The sequence below is a fragment of the Notolabrus celidotus genome, chromosome 6 (assembly GCF_009762535.1).
Source record: "Notolabrus celidotus isolate fNotCel1 chromosome 6, fNotCel1.pri, whole genome shotgun sequence".
Classification (NCBI taxonomy): Eukaryota; Metazoa; Chordata; class Actinopteri; order Labriformes; family Labridae; genus Notolabrus; species Notolabrus celidotus.
In genome coordinates, this window is record NC_048277.1 from 38,026,129 (window position 1) to 38,053,533 (window position 27,405).

General features: G+C 42.3%; 3 protein-coding genes and 1 long non-coding RNA gene across 5 annotated transcripts; 2 read left to right on the plus strand and 2 right to left on the minus strand.

The window, feature by feature from the left end:
* Positions 1-178: 178 nt before the first annotated feature.
* Positions 179-2,330, minus strand: LOC117815077 (E3 ubiquitin-protein ligase TRIM21-like). 2 transcript variants are annotated; one of them, XM_034686752.1, is made up of 2 exons: positions 2,100-2,330; positions 179-2,063 (listed from the first exon to the last, which is right to left on the minus strand). In XM_034686752.1, exons 1-2 carry the CDS (start codon positions 2,324-2,326, stop codon positions 683-685), a joined length of 1,608 nt encoding a protein of 535 aa, XP_034542643.1. In that variant the 5' UTR covers positions 2,327-2,330; the 3' UTR covers positions 179-682. The 2 variants fall into 2 exon arrangements, with proteins under 2 accessions (XP_034542643.1, XP_034542642.1); XM_034686751.1 differs by having other exon boundaries at positions 179-2,330.
* A 4,541-nt stretch (positions 2,331-6,871) lies between these two features.
* Positions 6,872-14,074, minus strand: LOC117815078 (E3 ubiquitin-protein ligase TRIM21-like). Its single transcript, XM_034686753.1, has 2 exons — positions 13,944-14,074; positions 6,872-9,022 (listed from the first exon to the last, which is right to left on the minus strand). The coding sequence occupies exon 2, from the start codon at positions 9,009-9,011 to the stop codon at positions 7,368-7,370; it is 1,644 nt and encodes a 547-aa protein (XP_034542644.1). The 5' UTR covers positions 9,012-9,022; positions 13,944-14,074; the 3' UTR covers positions 6,872-7,367.
* On the plus strand, positions 9,376-12,200 carry LOC117815076 (zinc finger BED domain-containing protein 4-like). Its single transcript, XM_034686750.1, has 2 exons — positions 9,376-10,966; positions 11,286-12,200. Exons 1-2 carry the CDS (start codon positions 9,386-9,388, stop codon positions 11,547-11,549), a joined length of 1,845 nt encoding a protein of 614 aa, XP_034542641.1. The 5' UTR covers positions 9,376-9,385; the 3' UTR covers positions 11,550-12,200.
* A 908-nt stretch (positions 14,075-14,982) lies between the features above and the next one.
* LOC117815079 lies at positions 14,983-19,789 on the plus strand. The gene is made up of 3 exons (XR_004631687.1): positions 14,983-15,006; positions 15,169-15,261; positions 19,410-19,789. It is a non-coding gene; the product is annotated as an uncharacterized LOC117815079 (long non-coding RNA).
* The last annotated feature ends 7,616 nt before the right edge of the window (positions 19,790-27,405 follow it).

The following is a 27,405-nucleotide window of genomic DNA, read 5'->3' on the forward strand; positions in this document are numbered from 1 at the left end:
TGTCACCTGTTTGCTTGTTTCCATCAGGGGTTAAGAGAAGACTTAGCTGAGATCCAGGAGAACAACACACATTTTGTTATAGAGTAAATTGAATGTATGGATGCATGTCAGCTTCGGGCTTTCGTACAGAACAAAAGAGATCCTTGCAAGATATTGTAATAAACACAAAGCCCAAAACTGGGTTAATTCCAAACTTTTATTTCATTCATTAAGGCAAGCACCAATCAGGTATGGGCGGGGTCAGAAAGTCCCAAGTCTTTATACACAAAGTTTCTCTTTTTGTTACATAAAATAAAGAAAACATCATTTTGTCTTACAGACTGATCTTCAGTGATGTGTGCTGCTTCGATCAGAGAATCAAAACCTTTTAGATTTAGCAGACAGACATTCAAGATGAGTATAAATACTTCTGATTACATGTTTTCAGTTGATTTCACTGTCTTGAAGGGAAGTAAAGAAGTGATGAAGACTGATAGATCAATATGATTAAACTGATCAATACAGTAACATTGGTTTGATGTATTTATCAGAAGTAATGAGACATTTAAAGAAAAGGAGACATGTAAAAATAAAAAGGACCCACATTGATCTTAATCTGAATAAATGTATTAACACCATCAATCATTTACATTGATCACATTAAATGATTGGAAATCTTCGTGTAGAAAATCAAGTAGTGGTTCTACTCAGTGTGACGGACAGGAGAGATGATCAGAGGAGCAGAGTTTTTACCTCCATCATTAGGACAGGGTTCAAAGTATGGGTAGAGTTTCTCAGTGAAGGAGCAGCCAGTGAAGGAGTAGATCAGAGCCGCAGCATCAACGTCATAAAAGGAGACCAGACCCTCCTCATAATCCACAAACACCCCCACCTTCTCATGACCAGACTGTAGAGAGAGATCGACTGGAGGGTCAGCAAGAGCTTTGTACTCATTTTCATTTCTCAACCATATCGTCCAGAGGCCATCCTGAGGAGTCAGTGTGATGTCTCCCTTCCTGTTGATCGACTCTCTGGCCACTCCTAAATCCCAGTCAGTCTTTCCTTTAACCTGAGCCTCGAAGTAAAATCTGCCTGAAGAGAAACTCTGCTTTGATAAGACAATAGTATATTTACTAAATCTCTCTAGATTGTCTGGGAGATTCTTCTCTTCATCTCCACAATGAACTTGTTTTCCATCATCAGACAGGATGAGTGCAGGATGTGCTGTATCAGGATCAAGAGTCAGATCCACCTCATACTGCTGGACTCTCTTCAGCTCGTCCTCAAACAGCTTCTTCATCTGTTCACTGAGCGTCTCCTCCAGCTGCTTCACAGCTCTCACCACAGTCCCCTCATATGAAGGTGGATGGACTCTGACTCCAGTCCAGTTCTTGGTGGGTGGAGCAGCTTTCAGGGCCGTGATGTTTTGGAGGAGGTGGAGGTGGTCTTCAGAGCGTGAGAGCTTCTTCACTTCAGAGCTTCTCTTCTCCAGCTCAGAGATTTCCTGTTGCAGCTCTTTGATGAAGCCATCAGCCTGTTCCTCCGTCTCTCTCTGCTTCTCTTTGATCGTGTCCGTCAGATTATTTAGGCGTCTCTCAACAGTCTCCATCAGAGCGCTGAAGACCTGAACACCTTCTGCCATCTCTCTGTCTGCATTCTTCTTGCTGAGCTCCACTGACTGTTTGAACTCTGCAACCTTCAATCGTCTCTTCTGGATCATCTGCTGAATTTCAGCCTCTGTGTTCCCAAGCTTGGCCTTCTTTCCTTTATACCCTTCTCTCAGAGGAACAACATCATGTGTCTTGTGGTCTAAGATAGTGCACATCATGCAGACACACATCTGGTCGTTCTTACAGAACAGCTCCAGAGGTTTTTCGTGCTTCTCACACATCCTGCTTTCCAGGTTCTCCACAGGGTCCATCAGCTGATGTCTCTTCAGGCCTCTGGTTGTCAGGTGAGGCTTCAGGTGAGTCTCACAGTAAGAAGTCAGACACACCAGGCAGGACTTCCGGGCCTTCAGTTTGGTTCCAGTGCAGACGTCACAGGGAACTTCTCCTTGTTTGGAAACTCGTTGCTCTGAGCTGCTGCTGCTGGCTTCCTGTTGAGCTGACTGTCTGAACTGAGCGACCATCTCAGAGATGAAGGTGTTGACCTTCAGCTCAGGTCTTGTTTTAAAAACCTCTTTACAGTTTGGACAATCATATGGGACTTTAACATCCCAGTGATCAGTGATGCAGGTTTTACAGAAGTGGTGTCCACATGGTGTGCTGACAGGATCAGTGAACAGATCCAGACAGATGGAGCACAGGAACTGATCCTCAGTATGAAGACAGCTGGCAGCAGACATTTCTACAACCTGATGAAAAAAGGATTAAAAAAAACAGTAAAAATATTAGATTTTTTTATGAAATGTGTTTTTGTGGTAACACAGAATCACTGAATAATATTGTCCTAAAACTCCATTGAGGACCACACTGAGTCAGTAATAAAGCAAACAATATCAGATTTGATCAATATGTTTATCTTCACAAACTGACTCAGAGAGACTTTAGCAGTCAGGTCCTGGAGTAAGCTGCAGGAATTTGAAACCTCAGATGTCCTCATTAGTGGACGTGTTTCTGCATAATCATCAAGTTCAGACATTTAGTGCGAACACAGTGAACTTTATTCTTAAACGAGTTTAGGGAAAAAAGTTCTTCCCCATCAAAAATCTCTATGGCATAACTTTGAGCTTAAAGTTCACTTCTAGTTGTTTGGCAGAAGACATTTGCAGAAATGTAGAAAAAGAGGAACAATAAGTCCACGTTGAATGCCAATGGCTGAGTACATGAAAAGTCAAGGCAGGGTTTGCAGCAGTAAAGATAGCTACAGCAGTTTGAATTTGCCAATTGGATGGTCCAACAGAGCTGGTTACCAACCTAATACATCAACCCGGAGTTAGAAACATGTGACCAATCACCAACATGAACAAGTCCTCTCTCAGCCAATCATCACATCGTAGAGCTCAGAGCAAACTTTGATATTAAGAAGATATGAAGGAGATACTCAAACCGGTCATTGAGTTTGTGGCAAAAGCTTTTACAGAGCTCACATACTGTGGGTGTCTCTTCATTGACGTTTTCTTAAAATGATATTAAAATATCAACGTTCAGTCTTGCCCCGCCCTGTCCCGTCTCATCTGACCCTGCCCTGCCCTGTCTCTTCTGGTGTCGCCCCATTCCGTGTCGCCCCCTTCTTTTCTAGACTCATCCTGTACTGTCTCGACCCGCCTGTTCTGTCTTGCCTTGCCCCTTCCTGTTCCATCCCGTTCTGTCCCATCTCGTCTATGCCCCATCCTGTTCCTTCCTGTCTTGTCCTGTCTTGTCCTGTCTTGTCTTGTCTCCTGTTGTCTCTTCTTGTCCCATCTACTTTTGTCTCATCGCGTCGTCTTGTCCCGTTTCTTCTCGTCTCAACACGTCCTCTCTCATCTTGACTGGTCTCATCTAATTTCCTCTCATCCATTTCTCGTCTCCTCTCGTATCATCTTGTCCCGTCCCGTCTTGTCTCATCTGGTCCCGCCCCATCTTGTCTTGTCTCATCTGGTCCCATCTTGTCTTGTCTCGTCTAGTCTCATCTTGTCTCGTCTCGAGCCGTTTCTTCTCGTCTCGTCTTGTCCCTTTTTGTGTCGTCTCATTTGAACACTTCCTGTCTCGTCTCATCCCGTCCCCTCTCGTCCTGTCTCTTCTCCTCTGGTATCTGGTCCCGTCTTGTCTTGTCTCCTCTGGTATTGTCTCGTCCCGTCTCGTCCCATCTCCTCTGGTATCGTCTCGTCCCGTCCCGCCCTGTCTTTTCCTGTCTCCTCTGGTCTCTTCTCATCTCTTCCCGTCTCGTCTCCTCTGGTATCATCTCGTCGCGTCCTGTCTCGTCTTGTCTCCTCTGACATCGTCTCGTCCCATCCTGTCTCGTCTCCTCTGGTATCATCTCATCCCATCTCGTCTGGTCTCCTCTGGTATCATCTTGTTCCGTCTCGTCGCATCCTGTCTCGTCTTGTCTCCTCTGGTTTCATTGCATCTCTTCCCGTTTCGTCCCTTCCCGTCTCGTCCCTTCCCCTCTCGTCTTGTCTCCTCTGACATCGTCTCGTCCCATCCTGTCTCGTCTTGTCTCCTCTGACATCGTCTCGTCCCATCCTGTCTCGTCTCCTCTGGTATCATCTCATCCCATCTCGTCTTGTCTCTTCCCGTTTCATCCCTTCCCGTCTTGTCCCGTCCTGTCTCGTCTCCTCTCCTCTAGCATCGTCTCATCTCGTCACGTCTGGTCTCCTTTGGTATTGCTCGTCTCGCCCCGTCTTGTCTCACCTTGTCTCTACTTTGGCCATTTAAAAGTAGCTGCAGAGATTTTTCTCCTGACAGTACTCGCTTCGGTCTTCTTTATTTTTCAGTTTATTGTTTTCTTTCTTCCAGCACATTCTCTTCAACACTAACAGCCTCAGAAGGACCCCAGTTAAAATAATTGTCCTGACTGAAGCCCTGAGTGGAAATTCCCATCAAGTCACAGCTAGAGTTTTAAGACGTTGTTGAAACAGTGAATATAATCATATAGCTGTACTGACTTACAAAGGCTGACAGGGAAACAGAGTGATAAAGCTATACAGGTTGTAAATTATACATTTTATGCCTTTATGAGTAATACAAATGTTAGATATAACCAGATACTCATCTCTGTGCTTTGGACAATCCAAAAGGCATCTAAAATAGGCTACTTAGCTTTTAACTCAGCTTCTTTAGGTAGTTATTTTCTTTCTACCTCTGCGCCACACATGTCTGTGCTAAAACAAAGGAAATTATTGAGAGCGGGGCGCGTTACACCTTTAAACTGTTGGAGTGAAGTCACTGTTCTATGGTTTGACCTCTATTCGCAGCACCAAGTTTACATGTTGTCTGTTTTAAAAGTACACATTTGAGTTGCATTATTTCCTACAGTTAAACTGATGTGATAAAGTCAGACTCCTGCTTGATGTGAACTCAAAGCAAATATTAGGTCAGTGTACTTTGGCCTGATAATGCAGTGTACTCACCAGTGACTGAAGGGGATTCTGTCGTAGAGTTGAGAAAGAGATCCAGATCAGCTTGTCGTCAGAGAGACGGACTAGTCCCGACTGCAGCTTAGGCAAACTTTCCCTTCTGTTTAAACTAATGTGATGTTGAAGCTGCTCCTCCTTCAGCGTCGCTCCACCTCTCAGTGTCCGGGAGGTTTTATTGCCTCCTTTGGAACTAAATGACTTTTAGTCCTTGTGTTGTTCTTTTATTCCAGGGTCATATAAAGCAGCCAAGGGATCATGAAACAATAAACGGACAACATGAGGAACAGTCATGGACAGATCTAGTGTTGTTAATTATTTACATCACTGATTCCATGAAACTCTTATTTGCAGTGGTGGAAAAGTCAAATGTTTCTGTCAACAGATAACCAAAAGTAAAACACGGCAAACTATGGTTCATTTATGCATCAATAAATATCCTTTGTCATACACTGCCTGTCCACCAAAAAAGTCACCACCTGGATTTAACAAAGCAAATAGGTAAGAGCCTTCCATTGGATAATTACTGCTGTGATGAAGATGTTTCAGCAACAACTTATTGAACTCGAGCTGATGAAGTCAGTAGCTTCTCATTTCAAAGACATCCTGGGGTCGTTAAAGGATATTAATCTGTTTCAGAAGGGTCAGATTATTGGTCTGCATCAAGCAAAGAAAACAACTCAGGAGATTTGCTAGGGAGCATAAAGATTGGACTCTGGAGCAGTAGAAGAAGGTCAAGTGGTCTGACGAGTCCAGATGGACCCTGTTCCAGAGTGATGGGCGCATCAGTGTAAGAAGACAGGCGGATAAAGTGATGAATCCATCATGCCTAGTGCCGACCGTTCAAGTCTGTGGGGGCTGTGTTATTATCTGGGGTTGCTGCAGTTGGTCAGGTCTAGGTTCAGCAATGTTATGCGCCCAAAGAATGAGGCCAGCTGACTACCCGAGTACTGAACCAGGTCTTTCCATCAATGGAGTTTTTCCTCCCTGATGGCACGGGTGTATTCCAAGATGACACTGCCAGGATTCATTGGGCTAACATTGTGACTGAGAGGCTTAGGGAGCATGAGACTTCATGTTCACACATGGATTGACCCCCATAGAGTCCAGGCCTCAGCCCCATTGAGAATCTTTGAGATGGACTGGAGAAGACTTTGTGCAGCGCTCCGACTCTCCCATCATCAAAACAAGATCTTCGAGCAAGATTAATGCAGCTGAATGAATGCACGCAAAGTTTATCGAAGCGATGCCATGACAAATGCGTGCCGTACTCAAAGCTAAAGGCGGTCCAAGTAAATATTAGAGTTCCACTTATTTTTTGGACGGGTTGTGTATCATCATCACTTGTTAGTCATTCTTACGCTTCTTCATCACATCCTCTAAAAAACATTATAGCTGTTCTGCAAAGTGTTGAGCACCTTTTCTCTATCTGAAATTTTTTTAAAAAGAAAACAACAAAAGAGACATTTCACATTATTTCACTCTGTATCCATGAAATGATTGGACCAACCTGACTTAACGCAACTGGGCAACTTGGCTCAGTGGTAGAGTGAGCCATCTCTCAATCGAGAGATCACAGGACACTTAACCCCATCTTCATGGTGGTAAAATGATTGGATGTGTTCTGACTCGTTAAAGAGAGGAAACTAAATCTTAGCACGTCTGAAACACTGAATTTTACAGCTCTTTGTTTCATGAAATCAAATCCTGTCTACACAAGAATCATAAAAGAAATGGTCTATGAGCTGTGTGACACCTGGTGGCGTTGATCTTTGAAGAGCACTCTCTAAATGAATGAAATCAAATGAAACATTCAGATACGACCACAGCAGCAGTTTGAAGGCTTCTCTTTTATTTTTTCTTCAGTATTTTAAAGAAACATCTTCTTATATTAAGGTTAAATTGATCACTTTACAACTCACTAAAATAAAATCTACAAAATAAATGAATCATTCCAAACACAACGTTTCTCTGACTGATCTTCAGTGATGTGTGTTCGATCAGAGAATCAAAACCTTCTAGATTTAGCAGACAGACATTCAAGATGAGTATAAATACTTCTGAGTAAATGTTTTCAGTTGATTTTACTGTCTTGAAGGGAAGTAAAGAAGTGATGAGGACTAATTGATCAATATGATTAAACTGATCAATACAGTAACATTGGTTTGATGTATTTGTCAGAAGTAATGAGACATTTAAAATTCAGGAGACGTGTAAAAATAAAAAGGTCCCCATAGATCTGAATCTGAATAAATGTATTAACACCATCAATCATTTACATTGATCACATTAAATGATTGTAAATCTTTGTGTAGAAAATCAAGTAGTGGTTCTACTCAGTGTGACGGACAGGAGAGATGATCAGAGGAGCAGAGTTTATACCACCATCATTAGGACAGGGTTCAAAGAATGGGTAGAGATTCTCAGTGAAGGAGCAGCCAGTGAAGGAGTAGATCAGAGCTGCAGCATCAACGTCATAAAAGGAGACCAGACCCTCCTCATAATCCACAAACACACCCACCTTCTCAGGACCAGACTGCAGAGAGAGACGGACTCTCGGGTCAGCACAAGCTTTGTACTCATTTTCATTCCTCAACCATATTATCCATAAACCCTTCTGAGGACTTGCTGTGATTTGTCCCTTCCTGTTGATCGACTTTCTCGCAACTCCTAAATCCCACATTTTCTTCCCTTTAACCTGAACCTCGAAGTAAAATCTGCCTGAAGAGAAACTCTGCTTTGATAAGACAACAGCATGGTAACTAAATCTCTCAGGATTGTCTGGGAGATTCTTCTCTTCATCACTGTGATGAACTTGTTTTCCATCATCAGACAGGATGAGTGCAGGATGTGCTGTATCAGGATCAAGAATCAGATCCACCTCATACTGCTGGACTCTCTTCAGCTTGGTTTCAAACATCTTCTTCATCTGTTCACTGAGCGTCTCCTCCAGCTGCTTCACAGCTCTCACCACAGTCCCCTCATATGAAAGTGGATGGACTCCGACTCCAGTCCAGTTCTTGGTGGGTGGAGCAGCGTTCAGGGACGTGATGTTTTGAAGGAGGTGGAGGTGGTCTTCATAGCGTGAGAGCTTCTTCACTTCAGAGCTTCTCTTCTCCAGCTCAGAGATTTCCTGTTGCAGCTCTTTGATGAAGCCTTCAGCCTGTTCCTCCGTCTCTCTCTGCTTCTCTTTGATCGTGTCCATCAGATTATTTAGGCGTCTCTCAACAGTCTCCATCAGAGCGCTGAAGACCTGAACACCTCCTGCCATCTCTCTGTCTGCATTCTTCTTGCTGAGCTCCACTGACTGTTTGAACTCTTCAAGCTTCAGTCGTCTCTTCTGGATCATCTGCTGAATTTCAGCCTCTGTCTTCCCCAGCTCGACCTTCTTTCCTTCATATCCTTCTCTCAGAGGAACAACATCATGTGTCTTGTGGTCTAAGATAGTGCACATCATGCAGACACACATCTGGTCGTTCTTACAGAACAGCTCCAGCGGGTTGTTGTGCTTCTCACACATCCTGCCTTCCAGGTTCTCCACGGGGTCCATCAGCTGATGTCTCTTCAGACCTGTCATTGTCAGGTGAGGCTCCAGGTGAGTCTCACAGTAAGAAGCCAGACACACCAGGCAGGACTTCCGGGCCTTCAGTTTGGTTCCAGTGCAGACGTCACAGGGAACTTCTCCTGGTTTGGAAACTTGTTGCTTTGAGCTGCTGCTGCTGGCTTCCTGTTTAGCCGACTGTCTGAACTGAGCGACGATCTCAGAGATGAAGGTGTTGACCTTCAGCTCAGGTCTTCTGATGAAAACTTCTTTACAGTTTGGACAATCATATGGGACTTTAACATCCCAGTGATCAGTGATGCAGGTTTTACAGAAGTTGTGTCCACATGGTGTGCTGACAGGATCAGTGAACAGATCCAGACAGATGGAGCACAGGAACTGATCCTCAGTATGAACACAGCTGGCAGCAGACATTTCTTCAATTTCTACAGGAAAAAAAGTGAAAGATTAACAAGTTGTACAGTAATAATATATATATATATATATATATATATATATATATATATATATATATATATATATATATATATATATATATATTAGGGATGCACGATATATCGGCATTAATATCGGTATCGGCCGATGTTTGTCATTTTTTAACATATCGGCATCGGTCTGATGAGTAAAATTGGGACGATATTAACAACCGATGTTTATTTCCGTCTAGTTGCTGTTTGTGTAGTGTGCCGGGAGGGGGAGGGGGATTTGGCCATGTGGTATCTGTTTGGGCATGTGACAGTGACACTGCAACACGGAATTGTGGGGAGTGAAACTAAAAGGAAGAAAAAATGTCAGCGGTGTGGTCGTTTTTTACGGTGTCGATTGAAGATACTCGAAAAGCAGTATGCAACACTTGCAAAGTCGAGGTAATGCGAGGGGGATGCCGCGTCAAGTCATTCAACACAACAAATTTAATATGTCACTTGAAAAACCGCCATCCAGAAGTTCACAAACAATGGCAGGAAGCTAACGCTACTAACGTTAGCCAGAAGGCAAAAACAACAGCAGCAGCCGCAGTTGGGAGCCCTATACAGCAAGTACTCGACCAAACCAAGAAATTTGCCAAGGACAGCGCAAAAGCCAGGTCAATAACGAATAAGGTAATGGAAATGATTGCTCTTGACGACCAGCCATTTTCCATAGTGGAGGACAGAGGATTTCGGCGGTTGATGGAGCATATTGAACCCCGCTACAGCCTTCCAAGTCGGCGCTACTTTTCCGACGTTTCCCTCCCTGCTTTGCACGAAGTCGTGGCCACGCATATCCACAAATTGTTGGACAATGTGACTGACATTAGTTTCACTACGGATATATGGAGTTCGGACGTAAGTCAGATGAGTATGTTGAGCCTTACTGCTCAGTGGATTGATGAAAACTTTGAAATGAAGAGAGCTGTTTTGCATGCACAAGAGTTTGCAGGATCGCATACTGGGGCTGCCATCGCTAGCGCATTTGACTCCATGTTTGCTCAGTGGAAAATTAAAAAAGACAATGTGCATGTTGTGCTTCGCGACAATGCTCGGAATATGCAGAAGGCAATGGACGAGTGCGGCGTTAAAAGCCTGGGCTGCATGGCTCATACGCTGCAGCTAGCAGTGCATAACGGAGTGTTAAGCCAGAGGAGCATCTCTGACTGTGTGGCTATTGGAAGGAAAATAGTCGGACATTTTCGCCACTCTCAACTCGCCACCTCTCGACTGAGAATCATACAGCAAGAGTTAGGCATGAAACCCAAGATGCTACAACAAGATGTCACAACCAGGTGGAATAGTACTTTTTATATGATGAAAAGTTTACTGGATCAGAAGCGCGCACTTGGTGTGTATGGAGCAGATCATGAGCTGCCTGCTTGTTTCAGCGCATATCAGTGGGGCCTCGTTGAAAACATGACCACGCTTCTCACTCCATTTGAACAATTAACGAGGGAGATCAGCTCACACTTGGCTACTGCTGCGGACGTGAGTCCCTCTGTTGTGGCGCTGAAACGTTTGCTGAGCAAGACGGCTGACACAGACAGTGGCGTCGGCACAGCAAAGAGCACTCTACTGGAAGCTGTGAACGAGCGATTTGGAAGCGCTTTCTCCGAGCCGCTTTACTACTTGGCAACGATCCTTGACCCTAGGTACAAAGACCGTTATTTTGACACGGTCACCAAGCAAGCGGCTGTAAATATGCTCCAGAAGCAAGTGGACAAAATGACGCACAGCGACAGAACTACGGAGACACCGGACACAGAAGAACCTCAAGAGAAGAAGATAAGAACAAGCGACGAGGGTGGAAAGTCGCTGCTTGACATGTATGATGAAATTCTGGAGGAAAACTTGATCATGGAACAGCACGCAGGCCTGACGAGCCGCACAAGTGTGCAGGTATAGTTTTATCAGATCCTGTCTCTTATTCAAATAATGAAGCCTGTTAGAATCCTTTGTGTAATGATTTTGTATTTTTTATTAATGTGCTGTACATTCTATAGAGTTACTAGTCAATTTAATTAAATAAAAAAAAACTAATTGTTAAGAAATACCGTATTTAGTAATGCTTCTCTGCCCTCTTGTGGTCGACCTTTAGCACTGGTCATCTGCTCAGAGCAAAGTTCAACAAAGCTCTTAAGAGGAAAATGTTGTAATGTCCAGATTGCTGGTAATTTATCAGACATACATAGTAATACACTTGTCTACATTTCTGTAGGTGCATGGCTATTTGAGTGAGGCCCCCATCCCCAGAAATGAGAGCCCACTGAAGTATTGGAAAAGCAACTTGTCTCGCTTTCCTGCCCTGGCCAAAGCAGCATGCAAGTACCTTTCAGCTCCATGTACAAGTGTGGACAGCGAACGTCTCTTCTCTGCTGCATCACACATTGTTGATGAAAAAAGGAACAGGATCCAGTGTGAGAAAGCAGAAATGCTTCTCTTTGTCAAAAAAAACCTGCCTTTGCTGATGAAGGAGGCCTAGACTTTAACCTACAGTGTCATGTGGAAACCCTGTTTCAGTGTTTGGGACATTAATTTGAGTACATTGTGGCTGCTTTAAGTTGGTAAATGTACACAGACTACCATGTCTTTTGAGTTAGTTATGTCACAGTTCTAATATTTTGATTTAGCATTTTTATAGATAGGACTTGAAATTGACTTGCACTAATTTGCACCTGTATAGTGTTTTTTATGTTTGCTTGGTGGAAACATTGTTTCAGTGTTGGGACATTTACTTGAAAATTACAGTGCAAGTTGGAACTGACAGTCAGGACATGTTTTTGATTTAGCCTTTTCACAGATTTGAGTTGAAATGCAGTGGAGCTTAAAACTTTTTTTGCAATTTAATAAATGCTTAGTTGCCATGAATACTGGTAAGTTTGTTAAGGTAACTTTGTCAGGATTTTATTTTGATTTATGATCATTTTTGTAATTTATGATCCAGACATTCTCACAGGAGTTTTGTGAGTTGAGGGGTTTAATTACACACTTGCTACAAGTTGTGAGGGTTGCTAAAAAGTAACACTGTTGGTTACTTGTGTTTTATGGTAGCCCTGTAACCTTCTTATTTAGAAGTGAAACACCTTTTGAAAATAAAGGAAGACATTCAAGAATTCTGTTTGCATGATTTTAAGTCTGTACAAAATTTTGTCATCTCAGAAACTTTATTTTTTCTAACATATATCGATATCGGTAAATATCGGTTATCGGACATAACAGAAATATTAATATCGGATATCGGTATCGGCCAACATTTTCATATCGGTGCATCCCTAATATATATATATATATATATATATATATATATATATTATTTATTTATTTATTTATTTTTTTAAATTGTGGAACAAGGAGAAGCTATTCAAATAATTTGGTATTGTCCAGAATGTTTCAGTGAAAGCACGGTTAAAAAACTGAAGGGAAAAAGAGTCTCGACTGTGCTGCTGAGAAAGGTCACATCAAAACAGAAGTTTGAGTGAAGTTCCGCTGTCCACTCTGTGAGAGACTGTGTTAGTGAAACGTTTCAGAATAATGTTCCTCAGAGTACATGACATCATTAAGGATTCAGACAATCTGGAGACACCTCTGTGCAAAAGGGACAAGGTGCAAAACCAAGAGTTGATGGGCCTGGTCTTCAGGACCTGAGGCAGCACTGTTTAAACAACAGACATGACTCTGTAGTGGAAGTCACTGCATTAAAAACAGACATGACTCTGTAGTGGAAGTCACTGCATTAAAAACAGACATGACTCTGTAGTGAAAGTCACTGCATTAAAAACAGACATGACTCTGTAGTGAAAGGCACTGCATTAAAAACAGACATGACTCTGTAGTGAAAGGCACTGCATTAAAAACAGACATGACTCTGTAGTGAAAGTCACTGCATTAAAAACAGACATGACTCTGTAGTGGAAGTCACTGCATTAAAAACAGACATGACTCTGTAGTGAAAGGCACTGCATTAAAAACAGACATGACTCTGTAGTGAAAGTCACTGCATTAAAAACAGACATGACTCTGTAGTGAAAGTCACTGCATTAAAAACAGACATGACTCTGTAGTGGAAGTCACTGCATTAAAAACAGACATGACTCTGTAGTGGAAGTCACTGCATTAAAAACAGACATGACTCTGTAGTGGAAGTCACTGCATTAAAAACAGACATGACTCTGTAGTGAAAGTCACTGCATTAAAAACAGACATGACTCTGTAGTGAAAGTCACTGCATTAAAACAGACATGACTCTGTAGTGGAAGTCACTGCATTAAAAACAGACATGACTCTGTAGTGGAAGTCACTGCATTAAAAACAGACATGACTCTGTAGTGGAAGTCACTGCATTAAAAACAGACATGACTCTGTAGTGGAAGTCACTGCATTAAAAACAGACATGACTCTGTAGTGGAAGTCACTGCATTAAAAACAGACATGACTCTGTAGTGGAAGGCACTGCATTAAAAACAGACATGACTCTGTAGTGGAAATCACTCTCTTGACCTCCGCACATGTGTTTGCTGCGATGGCTTCTGAAAAGGCAGACCTCATGTTATGAAAGACACAAACTAATGACAGCTCACAGGAAAGGACTTTCTCTTCATGGTACAACATGTTTCAGTAAGATAGCTTACAAGGTTTTTAAAATATCCATTGGAGACTTATGTCGGCCACAGAGGACAAAATACATTTCGGAAAAAGTGTGGCTGAGGAAAAAAGTAGCTGAGATTAGCCAAAGCTGTCACTGCATTTAGTGTAAATCTAACTCGTCTAAGTTCAGTCACTGTTGTTCTGTTTTCACCTCTGTTTCATTGTGAAGTGTTAAAAAATGTAGAGTGAAAGTTAGTAAGTGTTTGTTGGGTTTGTTTGGCCGTGTACTCACCAGAGTTTGTCAGTAGAAGCTTCAGTTTGTCTTTAGAGAGAAGGTTGTGTCGACTGCAGCTCTGCTGTGACTCAGAATGACTTTTACTTTGATTTCAGAGAAAACAGAAGTTTAAGTTCCTCCTCTTCCAGTGTTTCTCCTCCCCTCAGAGCTACGCTGAGAGGAGTTTAATTATTGTTTATCAACTTTACTGGATGTGACAGAATATTTAACTGATCAAACTACAGCAGAAGAAGCAAAGATTATATTTATCACTGGAGAACATTTACAACCTACTGATTATAGAAAGGATTCATAATAAGAGAAACTAGCAGACCTTATTTGGGCTGCTCATTTTCAAATTCAAACAAACAGAGATGTTTTAATGTTACACAAGCTTTAAAATAAAAATATGTGGTCATTAATGACATGTCAAAATCTATGAAGTGTAGACATTTGTGAGTTTCAGCCAAACCGCAGTTTCCATAACCCCCACAAGAGGGCGACATTGGCTCTCCTATATCCTCTGTCACCTCATGTTTCACCTCCTCATGACAAGATCTGCACATTCATTCAGATTAACTCATATACCATAGATTATTCAACATCACAGGACATTAGACCACACTAATGTTTTAATGATCTAGCACATGCACTACTGGAGAGATGTCAGAGTGAGGGGGGTTCTGTGTTCTGTGCCTTGCTTAAGGGCATCTGAGTGCTGCCCAGGAAGTGAACTGGCATCTCTAGCTAACAGCCCACTTTCCAGACTCTGGTCTGATCTGACACCTCTGCCCATTTCATAACAAGCTGCTCACTTTTATCTTGTAATTTTAATCTTTTCCTACATGTAAATGTTGTTTTGCATTATTGTATATAATGTTAACATTTTCTGTTTCCCATTGTATCATGATGTTTACATTGAGCAAGGCCTGGAGTCAACAGGTCAGAGGACCATAAAGACAACATGGATGAGGAGATGAGGAGGAGAATCCTTGATTCAGTAATTACCACGGGAAAACCTTGGTCACGACTCCAGCTTTCCGGAGGTCCTGCTCCGTGCTGCGTTCTGAAAACACAACCGGTGGGTGTTGACGGAGGAGAGAGCACGGACAAGGACTTCAACGTTATGGGGTGAACGTTAAACCAGAAGGCTAACGGCGCCACAGTGGGGGTTATTTGCATATGTTACATCTGGTAAGACGTGTTTAACTTCACTTTTGTTCTCACACTGTTTTACACGCAGACGTCACTCATTGGTGTCTGAAGCCCCATGATGGCGGTCACCATGTTGGAAGTGCTAACTTAGGCGAGAAAATCTCACAGAGCTGGAGTTAAGGTGAGCTTCTGGACTCCTGGTACACAGCTACATGCCCGCCTGTCACTTGACTCACCCACACCCCTAATAATGCTAAATTTACAGCCCTAATTTCTTCTAAATGTATCAGTTATAGAAAGAATTGTGTACAGAATGTGTAGATAGAGGAAAAGGCTATCATGGCTAAACCATTTTTTGAATGAGCCTGTTAACATGTTTACTCCCCCTGCAAAAATAGGCGCTGTAATATAGGACCTTATGGGGATTAGGGTCATCCGATGTTGGTTTGTCAGGGACTATAACCGATATTTGGAACTAATAATCATTACCAGCAGCAGAGCCAAAGTAGCTCACTTTTTAACCAATTCATTTCATCAGCAGTTAGTGAAAGAAAAGCTAATACAGAACAATTTGCCTAATTGTGAATCCCTGCTCTGGTAATTGGCCACGGTTGACGATATGTCGACCCCTGGTGGGGATTCTTTGGTTGTGCAGACAGCCTCAGGAGGACACTCGAGAAACCTGCTTTTATGCACTTTGCGCATCGGCTTCATGTTTCAAATCTGGGAGTTGTCGCTTGATCTGAACACAAGGTTGCTTCACAAGTTACACAGAAAAGGAAGCCTTGCCTGGAAGTCGTTTATTGCTAGCAGCTTGCTACACTAGAATACCCAAAGAGTTCACACCCACTCCCAGAGGCATGTCATCGTGGTCAGATAAGCTAGATCTCAAAGCATGTTGTATTTTTTAAGAGGTCATCATTTTGATTTGTTGACGATACAGCACACCTTTGCCACCATATCCAGAATAATCACAGCGGCGTCTTAAAGCCAGTGACTTGTTTGTCCCAGGTTTGCTTCAACAGGATCCCAGAAGAGCGTTTTGATAATGAAGCCCGTTCGAGCCCCTTTGAGACCTGCTGACAGTCGAATTCAATTAAAACATGATGCCAACATCCCGGCAAACACTCCCTACTACTCTCAGAGAAACGCTGGCTTTCAAAGTCAATTGTGTCCCATGTGAAGAGCCGGCCTTCGTGTCCCCGTCTGGAGCCCTTTCACGTGCTAAAATAAGAGTTTCCCTCTCTCTCCCCGAGTCGACATGAGCAAAGTGAGTGCTGTGAAAAGCCCAGAGAGAGAGAGAGCTTCTATTTGACGACTGGCAGCCTCAGGTCTTGTGTCTGTGTGACACTATGGGCCACTACAAAAGCATGTCCTTTCTCCTGCTGCAGTACAACAGGGAGGGGAAAGAAAGGAGGTGGTGCATGATGGGGAGGAGGTGGGGTGGGTTTAGAGGAGAAAAAAAGGGGGGGGGGGGGTCTGGCTTTTGAAACCGGCCCCAGCAGATGTACGGGGCAGGAGGATTAGGCAGCGGGTGTTGGTGACGTTCACCCGGCTGGATTCTCCCTCCGTTGTGGCCCTTTGTGGCTCCCAGCAGCCTCAGGGTGGTAAGCTGCAGGCCGGCATGCCAACGGGCCTCAATGTGCGACAATGGTGGTACACCCCGTCAAACCCCCCTCAAAAAAAAAAAAAAGAAAACCTCACCCCTCCTCACCCAATACAACTTCACACACAGGATGTGAGAGGGGAGCTAATGTCACCCCGTCTGAGGCCTGCACTACAGGGCAGGATTAGCGGTCAGCGAGCTAACTTCGGGGTTAATTCTGTCTTCTGTGATGTGAAGGTGCTTCACTTCTCACCTTCACTAAATAACTCCACACACCTGACCTCCGCCCAGCTCAAAAGACTCTTCCCCCTTTCTGTGCCGTGCCTTTTCCAGTCCACTCAGCAACTTGAGAAGCATCCGTATGTTCAGATGAAAAGGAGAGCTCTGTCTGCAAAGTAAACGCTGTCATTTCTTGGTCCCCTACATCCCCTGAAGGACCGCCTCTTCATCTGTTTTTGTTGAGTCTCAGTTTCACTGTTAATTGTGAGTTACAAGAAGATTGGAAGCTGGGAAATTTGAGTGCAGCTCTGCCCATTGAGGGAACTTTAATGTCGTGTTGATTCTGGTGACCCCTTTTGGACGAAATTGGGAGTGTTTCCTGGGACAAAGACTCCTTTTCCCATGAGCACCGTCATCAGGATATATCTAATTTGTTGCAGAAGCAAATGGATGAATGAATACAGATCTTCTTATTCATACGACTTTTAAACGTAAGCTTACAAAAGTTGAGCAGACGTACCAGTTTAACGTTACCCGTCACAGCCCCGGTGTCATGATGTGAGCTGTGGCGTCCCACTGAATGTCTGAATTATGTAAATATGCACACGGTTTAACTCTTTATTCCTCAAAGTAGTGTTAATTTTGGCAGCTATTTTAGATTTAGTCTTAGTCTTTAGACGAATATGCCTTTTAGTTTTAGTCCCATTTTAGTCTTTTCAGCCCTTTATAGTCTTAGTCTAGTTTTAGTCAGGCACTAGTTTAGTCAGATTTTAGTTTTTGATTTTTGCCAAAACATTTTCTCTCTTTAAAATAATTCATGTAGTTGATCAGATATCAGTATCAGGGTTACCAAGTGTTCAAATAGTCAATATTTCACTCTTTTAACACTTTTGTGTAACATCTAAAGTTAAATGATTTAGCCTCTAAAAAGGCTAAAAAAGGAAAAAGAAAACATTCTTGATTTGACCACTGTGAAGATATTTTGATTCTCTTGATTAAAATAAAAATGCCATGGACACAATATAAGGGCTGTTACTTGGCACTTTTACGACGGTCCCTGAATGCACCTCGCAGCGACAGAGGCACTGGACAGACAGTCAGTTCACGGCACTCTGAAATGCATCTGCATCTTTGATGACGAGGAGTTGATCCAAAATTACTAAACGTGTCTGATGTTTCACCAAACTGGATTAAATCAAGCTGTAGACGCGGAGCTTGTCACTAACGCACACCGGGGGGTAAAAATCCTCAATGAAGATGAGACAGATGCATGGAGGTGAGGAGGGCTGGTTCATAAACCACACCTGCTGCAGGTAGAGACCAAGCTAACACTGAGCCCCTCAGGTAAGAACTCAGCCTGTCACAGGAAGTCATCACGCCATCTTTAAAGACGCACAGCACAGGGGGAAACATGGGCTGTTTCCGAAATCGCCTACTATACTAGCAGTACGTACTGATATGTCCAAAATTCAGTATGTAGTAAGTAGTATGTGAACAAGAGCAAAATCTGCAGTAAGCCAAAACTCCCCGGATGTCTACTTATTCGGGAAAATATCTCAGTGTGCATCGGACCAGTCTTCCTCGCGTACTGTTTCCCATAATGCACAGCGCTCGTTCTGCTTTTTCTTTTTCCTCATTTTTTGACGGGAGGAAATCCGTTTTTGGGTGCTGTGAAAGTTATCAAATTACATATAAACCACTTCCTAACTTTTTAAATCATAAATGGATGCTAAATAAGCTTTTTATTTATCGGCTTCGCCATTGTTTACTTCCGCTTTCCGAAACCGGAAATCCAGCGAAGTCTGGCTCAGCATGCTGCATGACAGATCGGACAGAACAGTCATACTACATACTAAATTCAAACGCAGTATGTAGTAGGCAATACCTACTGCCTACTACATTAGTAAGTAGTATGTAGCAGGCCGTTTCGGAAACAGCCATGGAGTCTGAATGTCCGACGGTCCGCCCCTAGAGTTTTCTAACTAATCATATGTTTGTCAGAGTTTTTATTATCAGTGATACACTTTAGCTCATCATAGTCTCGTTTTCGTCTTGAAAAAATTAGTCGGTGACTAACCTATTTCGTCATAATTTCGTTGACGAAATTAACACTACCTCAAAGAGCAGTGAAGCATTCACACACCGGCATAAACATTAAACCCTGATCATAGCCGTTTAGCTCTTTAAGCTAGCAACTTCACCAGAAAACGTTTGTGTCTTTGATAATCCTGCTCCAGTATCTGACATGAGGACACAAAATCCGACCTGAACTCAGGAACTAGAATTCACTACAAAGAAATAACTCATCCCTGATAATCTCATTGTGCTCTGAGGGTCATGAGTGTAGTTCAAAGTTAGTATTTTCATGGCGATAGACTTTGGTTTCATTCATTTTTTACACCATTTCTTTGGCGTCTGGAGTGATGTTAGAAGACATGGATCCTGGTTTGTGTTTAGTCGCCTCCATTCTCACTTTTATGCAATTTTTTTTCTCATTTTGACAGAGCTATATAAATCACTTCCTAGTCCTCACACATCATCCCAATACATCACCCCGCGCTGAAAGAGAAGCGAGAGAGAAGGAGAGGGACAAGCACATATTCTCAGAGCGCATTGTGGAGAGGAATGCCATTGAATTTGGCTGTTTTTTCATGCGCCAGCCTCTTTTGTGTGCAGGCTAAGGAAGTCCATTGTGCGGGGCAGACACCCTGAGAAAAGAGGCGAGCTTGGAGCCGTTGTCTGCCGGTGCTTCTGCGGCGCTCTGGCCCTTAAAGACCTGAAAGAAGCTCTGCCATCGGAAGCAGCCGGCCCTGAACCCAGAGACAATGACGACGGGCAACTTTGAAGACCCGCAACAATTAAAAATGCAGCTTCACTATATTAATTATGCATTCATGCTTTTGTCTTGTTTTTTTCTTTTTCATGGGAGGAGAGAAAGGGGGAGCTGTGAGATTTAAGATTCAACAGGTCTGAGACAGAGAGAGATTACAGTGAAAAAACAAAGTGCTAATGCTTTTTTCCAATTGTAATGTTGGACATTCATTGAGGTAGAAATGCGAGTGTGGCTGAATGTGTGGGTTATGGATGCTAACAGGGACTTAAACCAAACTTTGCCTTGATATAAAAACTATAAAACAGAAGAAGAAGAACTCTTCGTTTTATCTTGCCTAGGTGAAGCACTCTGCAGACTTTATTTTCGGCTTTTTGCCTCCCTTCTCTGGGTTGCATGCAGGACACATACAGCAGCTTTCTGGAGGCATTGAGGTGAGTCTCTGCTGGCTGCCGGCTCTGTCAGGTGGCCTCTGTTGTGCTTAGAGCTGCCAGTGAACAGCTTCTCTTGGACCGGTGGGACAGTTTATTTGGACAAAGCCAGTCTTGCTTTATAAAACCGCTCTGTTTGTTTGGGGCAGACTCATTCCTCGTTTACAACTGAGGAGAGAACAGTATTAAATCACAGAGTCTCCCCCTGCTGGTGAGGAGGGGATACTAAACTGCTTGAATACATTTAGGTTAATAATTCAACCCTAATACAAAACGTGCAGCAGAGATCGACCTCTCACCTTTATTCTGACCTTCTCTTGAAGAATAACAGAGAACTGGAGATTATAAGAGTATTATTTTAGATGCTTAAGTGGCGTCAAATGCTTATAGGTGATCATTTCTTTTGCTACATAGTCATGCTTTCCCCTTCCCCAGTCTTCCTGTACTCATGACCTTCAAGTCTAGTTTTACTTCCTGTGTTACCCCTCTTCTGTGATTGTGTGCCCCACCCTGATTAGTCTCACCTGTCTTTGATAACTTAACATTTATTTAGTCTCTGTTTCCTCCCTTCAGTGTCATGTTGTTGCATCTTTTCCCGGTGCATCTGTTGTTCCCAGTGTGAGTTTTTGGACTTGCTTCCTTTGTTTCCCTGGACTTTCATTTGCACTTTAAGTAAGCCCTTTGTTCATCCCTTGATCTTTGATTTAAGATGATTTCCCTCAACGGGACATTAAGTGACTCAGATCAGCAGCTTAGAGACGCTCTCACCAGCTCTGCTGCCGTTGCCTGGATCACAGGACAGGATGTTGCTCCACTTTTCTCTATCAGAGATGGTCGATGGTTGGGGTCCAGTAGCTCCTCAGGCTGCTCTCAGATCTGTGCCCACTAACTGTCATTATTCCCCCACTCTCAAGACCAGCCTGAGACCACAGTAACGTTTTACCACAGTGTCAACAGGCAGTGGGGGAATGTGACGGACTACTTTCTGTGGAGTGATTTAATATGACGAGTTAGGCTGCTACAGGTTTATCTCACCCCTTATCACTTACTTTAACTCTTCCTGTTCAATTGAAGTTACTAACCATAGACCTTTCTGGAGTCCCTGAGCTCCCTTGTCTCGTAGGTTCCTCTGGATCTCTGCTGCTGTGGACGTGCCAGACTCCAGCTGCTACAACTACTACTATCCGTCTCCCCACTATCATCTCTCTCTCTCTTCATCTCCCTCTATCCCTCTCTCCAACACGGTCTCAGCAGATGTGTGTCTAACATGAGTCTGGTCCTGCTGGAGGTTTCTGCCTGTTAAAGGAAGTTTGTCTTTGCCACTGTAACTTGCTAAATGCTGCAAAGTGCTCTGCTCATGGTGGATTAAGATGAGATCAGATTGAGTTCTGTCTGTAAGATGGGACTGGATCTGATCCGGTCTTGATGTTGGGTCTTTGTTAATAATAGAACATAGAGTATGGTCTAGACCGGCTCTGTTTGGAGTCTTTAGACAATGTTTGTTGGGATTAGGCGCTATATAAATAAAGATTCATTGATTGATAAATCCAGATCAATCTTATCCACATGAAATGTTTTGGACCATCGGGTCCAGGTGACTGATTTACCTCCCGTAACATCACAAAACAACTTCAAGCTGCTGCGGTTCCTCCACCTCCTGCACAAAACACACTCTGCACAACATTCATGACGGCGTGTTGTGGGGTGCAGCCGAGGTCAGAGGTCACGTGTGTTGGCAGCGTGCGACTCTCCATGTGTTTCAAGTACAAGCAGAGCTGCATGAATGAAGCAGCGGCTGAATGCAGAGCTCATTAGTGCTCCAGGAGACTGTACGAGGAGAGTCAGAGATCGTGTAGCTGAAGCAGACTCAGAAGTGCTTCAACACATTCCTGCCGCTTTATGAAGGTGATCTGTGACCCCATCCATCCCAAAATAGAACGTTTTCCATTGTTGCCGAGGCTAATACAGAGCATATCAGACCTCTCCTCTCCTAAAAAGGAACTCGTCAGTTGAGAGAGCGCTTAGTGCTCGTACACTCTCCTGCAGATAAAAGTGAATCAGACCTGCTGTTTTCTGAAGCCTCCTCCACTGGAGAGGCTGGAGAGGAGCGTTTTGTTTCGCCTGCCGGTATGCAGAGAGCAGCCTGGGCTCACAAAGACACCGGTAATAACAGTTAATCTTCGCAAAGGTTCAATGGCTGCCAACCAACCAGCCGACCAGCCGGCTGAGATTCAGAGACGTCCCAACAATGGCTTCCAAACTTCAAAGTCGGAGGCAGCGCGGAGCGGCCGGTTCCCATCACCTAAATCAACAAGTTCAGGGTGGAAAGTAAACATGTAGAGTCCACAGAGGGAGTTACATTCACGGGGATGTTATTGACTGTTTGTTTGGACTCCTAAATTTACTACAACAGACGTTTCCACCTTAATTAATCATCCAATTACTGGGAGTGTGTTCCTTGTGCTGGTGTAGCTGAATCTCCATGGAGTAAACATTTTTGCGTCTTTGGTCTTCATCTTGTTTCTGCAGTTCATAAAGCAGAAAGGTTTCCTGTAGACCTTTTGGATCCCAATGTCCGCCTAGACAGCAAAAGGGACACATTACACACAGGATGGCGGTGAAAGAAAAGAAGAATTAAAAGAAGGCTTTGGTGTTTTCTATGATCCAGCGGTTTTAGTGAAATACAGAAACCAGAAAACCTCTCAAACTAGAATCCAGACCTCTACCAAAAGGACCTACTTTTGTCTCTGAGCTCCCTCGCTGTGAATTTGTGATCGATGGATCTGACCGGTGGCGTGTCAGAAACATGTGGGTTCAATGAGGATCCCCACAGGGCTCTGAACCTGCCTCCTGACTGCTACCAGCTCCAGTCTGACCTCTGACCCCTCTGGCAGGAGAGCGGGGGGGCATACAGTGAGTGTGGTGGAGGGAAGGTGAAGGGGGTTTAATGACACCCGGTCTGTTCTGTGACATGACCTCATTACCTCAATCCATGTATTGATAGAGGGGACGGGGCTTAGCCTCAGCCTGATGACACATTCAGCTCCATCACTGCTGTTAAAGGGCCGATGCACACAAATTAAAAGAGATAAATACTGCAAATCAAGGATGTGAGATAACTTTTTATTTTTATTTTAAACTTGCTTATGTTCATGTTTTATTTTGTATATTTCTTTTTCAATTTCATCTGCTTCTTTTCTATTATTTAAATTTATTTTTCTAATTTTTTTTTTTATGTTGCTCACCTTTTCTTTGTTGCTAACTTTTTCCTTCATTAGATGCTTCCCTTCTGTCATCTTTCTATTTTGCTGTTTCTTTTAAAAGACTGTTTTTTTTTCTTTTCTTTAATGTTCAAACTTTACTTCTTTTTTAGATTCACTTGTTTTTAAAATGTACCTACTTTCTTTAATTTTCTTTAAAAGTTGTTTCTAATTTCAGTTTCTTTTTTCCTTTTTTCTGACATTTTCTCATTTTGTAAGCTTTTAACTTTCTTGTTTACTTTTTATTCCATTTTGGTTGTTTATTGTCTTATTTATCTTTTTCTCTGCTTCTTTTTTTTCCTTTTTCAAATTTTTTGTTTTTCCCCAGTTCTTCTTGATTTTTTTTAATTTTTCATTTCACATTTAATATTGATACAATATGTAGTGTTTTACTCATTGAAAAACAACAAAAAAGAAAAAAGAAGCAGAAAATAGGTTTCACATAAGGGTTTATTTATTTGTAAAATTAATTATTTTTATTTCTTTGTTTTTTCCCAGTTTGGATTGGGTTTTTTTTTTTTCTGTTTTTATTTTTATTTTATTTTTTCATTTTAGTTTGAATTTTAAGTGTTAATTGTAAATACATATTGTCAAACTCTTTTTAGTTTTTTCTTAAGCTGATTTGCATGTTTTTTTCCCCAATTTTAAACCTTATCTTTCTTTCTTCACCGTTTGTAAATCAAGAAAATATATTTCCAGCCCTTGTCTCTTTTCTTTGGTATATCACACATTTTTCTTTACTTCAAGTCAAGTCAAACTTTATTTATAAAGCACATTTTAAAACAACCTCAGTTGACCAAAGTGCTTGACTTTTTTTTTCTGTTTGTTTTGTTTTATAAATACTTTATGAATTGTTTCCTTGAAAGGAAATCAATCAATTGGATAAACATCAAATTACAATTTCAACAAAATAAATAAGAAAAGGTTTAATATTTTACGCACACTGTTTTTCAACCCAAAATCGTTCACCTTTAATAACCAAAACATCCATCTATCCACTTTGACTCTTGTTTGAATGCGTCGACCTGCATTCACTTGAGGCCGAGCAGAGCTGAGGAGGAACACAAAGCTCTTTCAAAATAAAGGTTAAAAACTTAACAACAATAAAAACTTATCTGATGACCTGAAAAACAAACACCCTGGGAACCTCCTTAGTGCTGCTTTTTCCCACGAAACATCATCTGAGGGCGGGACCTGTCCGGACCTGAGGAGGATGTCTGAAGCAGCTTTTCTGTTGAAATATAAAAATGAATAAAAACTTTTTAAATTCAATTCAACTCAAAGAAAAGATGGAGCGTTTTGTTTTGTCCTGCAGAAGGAAACATAAAAATGTTCTGATGCTGGGTTGTTTCAAATTGAGGCATCAGTATTCATTTCAGTCTCTTTCATAACCAGCTAAAGAAATCCTCACAGGAGCTTTAATCAGCTCCTCATGCCCGAGTCCTGTTCAGGTTGACCCTTCAGAGTTCATATGTTTGACTCGGCTTTCTTTTATTACTTCTTACAGGACGGAGGGGGAACAATCAGGTCAGCTTTCCCTCAATGCAAAAGTGTTTTAGGCTAACTCCCGCCCTCCTCCTGTTACTTCAAACTGTCAAAACAACCAGTCACAAAAAATCAGGCACTCAGAAAAGACCAAGAGAAGGAAAAGAGAGGTGTAAAGGGTAAACGTTTTAAAAGATGCAAAGTGGACGATAAAGAGGAGACGGTTAAAGCACAGACAACGACTAGCTGCTTCTAGAAAAGTTTGTTCGTCAGCTTGTATAAGAACACACGTCCTCTCTGAAAGGAGCAGCGTCAAAGTGTCAAAATGAGACGATCCCTTGCTCACCCCTCCCGTCGGTGAACCAACATTGGCCTTTGAGGATACATTGGCAACATTGGCCTTTGAGGATAACCAAACTAGACAAACACAGACTGCAACGGACTATAAGGACTGCAGAAAAAATCATCGGTGTCGACCTGCCCCCCATCCAGGACTTGTACCGGTCCCGGGCCAGGAAACGGGCAGGTAGCATCACCGCTGACCCCTCACACCCTGGACACAAATTCTTTAAACTCCTCCCCTCCGGCAGGCGCTACAGATCACTGTGCGCCAAAACAACCCGCCATAAGAACAGCTTCTTCCCCCAGGCTGTCACTCTGATGAACACTAAACCATAACAGTGTCACACCTGTCAGATAAATACTCTCTGTAAATATACATGTAGATACACAATGCAACAATTCTCCAAGCAGAATTCCATATTTCTATTTTTTTTACTATTTAACTTCTATTTTATAATGTAAAACTACCTCTGCTACTCTCCACTGCACTTTATCATAGTTTTTTAGCCTGTACATATTAGTCAAGCCTATTTGTTGTTTCTTTGTATTTGTAGCTGAGGTTATTGTTATTATATTTTTATTCTATTTTTTATTGTAGTTCTTATTCTTATTCCTATTCTGCCTTGTACAAAGAGAGCACAGTTTACTGAAGTCAAATTCCTTGTGTGTTCAAGCATACTTGGCGAATAAAGCTGATTCTGATAAGCAGGTCAAGTTTAATCATCAAAAGCGTCTGTGCACAACAACAACCACTCTCTTCTTCTACATCTTTCAACAGCTACTTTTCCATAACCACTCATTAAATACAAAAAACACGTACAGTATGTTACAGGTTTGTTCATTCTGTGCTGCTGTGGCCTCCTCGCACATGCAAACCCGCAAGCTAGCCTGATTTCTTATATCCATAAAGTCTAAAAACGTGAAGTGTTTCAGCCGGTCACTGGTATAAAGTTTGTCATGATGGTTTAAAGCAGTGTTTTTCAACCTTTTTTGAGCCAAGGCACATTTCATACATTATAAAAATCCTGAGTCACACCACCAACCAGAAGTGTTACAAAATGACACATTTAGTCTCTCAATATATGAATCTATTTATCTGAGAGAGGGACTTTGGCTACTTATTTAACTGTGTCAGGCCGAAGCATCTTATTTACAATAGCTTTTGCAGGTAGTATTAATGTCCCTGCCACAGTGTGTGGCTTTTTTGATTTGGCTGCGAGTTCAACTACTCAGTAGCTAGCTTTGAGAGCTCTTGCAGTCACTGTTGTAATTTTTTCTCATAAAAGTTGCCTTTTCCACCTCCCATATAACACTCTTCATCCGGGTTAGAATTTTGTCCAGGGGCCTGTTTGGAGTTTTCCTTTTTCCTTTTTGAATATTTACCCATCGCTGTTGTACGCCTACGCCTTGTCACATACACCTCTCACACGCATCATTAATTCTATTGTCTATTAACAAGGTCATTAGTGCTCTTTATTGCCACCCAGTGGGTGGGTAGCACAGGTCATTACATGGACCAGTATTTAATTACTCTGCCAGTCACTACACTGCAGGCACAGACACACTACATAACAAATTTATTTGCAGTATATGAATAATTTTTTTTTTGACTAATTAAGTGAAATTTGATAATGTCCCACAGCACACCTGACGATCTGTCACGGCACACTAGTGTTCCACGGCACACTGGTTGAAAATCACTGATTTAAAGTAACAGCCAAAATTCACCAGATCTGTCACAGCACTGGATCTGATAGGCTTCTATTCTCGTCAATGTGTTAACTTCCACTGGATCCGCTATGTTGCGTTCCGGCTGCGTCTCTGATCCCAAGACTTCTATTTGTTGCCGAATGCCGGAGCACAACGCATCAATTTTTATTTTATTTATTAGTTTATTTGACAGGGGCCATGCAAAACAAAAACTGTCAAGCCAGAGTTAGCTATAAGCTAATTTTCATCTGTGGTCCCTGGGCAGGAAGATGTTAACAAATGTACAATACTAACGAAAAAAACATACTAGCATTTAAAACAATACATAGACTACTCAACACAGTCCATCACTAATAACAACACATTTAAAATTACATTTCATTGTCTCTGATTTGATGCATTCAGATGATCACATGATTGTTTTTCCTTGAGCCACAATCTC

Bases quoted from the DNA above. Each gene is read 5' to 3' on its own strand.
- LOC117815077 (XM_034686751.1), bottom strand. From the start codon at position 2,326: ATGTCTGCTGCCAGCTGTCTTCATACTGAGGATCAGTTCCTGTGCTCC.
- LOC117815078 (XM_034686753.1), bottom strand. From the start codon at position 9,011: ATGTCTGCTGCCAGCTGTGTTCATACTGAGGATCAGTTCCTGTGCTCC.
- LOC117815076 (XM_034686750.1), top strand. From the start codon at position 9,386: ATGTCAGCGGTGTGGTCGTTTTTTACGGTGTCGATTGAAGATACTCGA. The intron at 10,967-11,285 runs GTATAGTTTTAT...ACATTTCTGTAG, and splicing joins CGAGCCGCACAAGTGTGCAG to GTGCATGGCTATTTGAGTGA.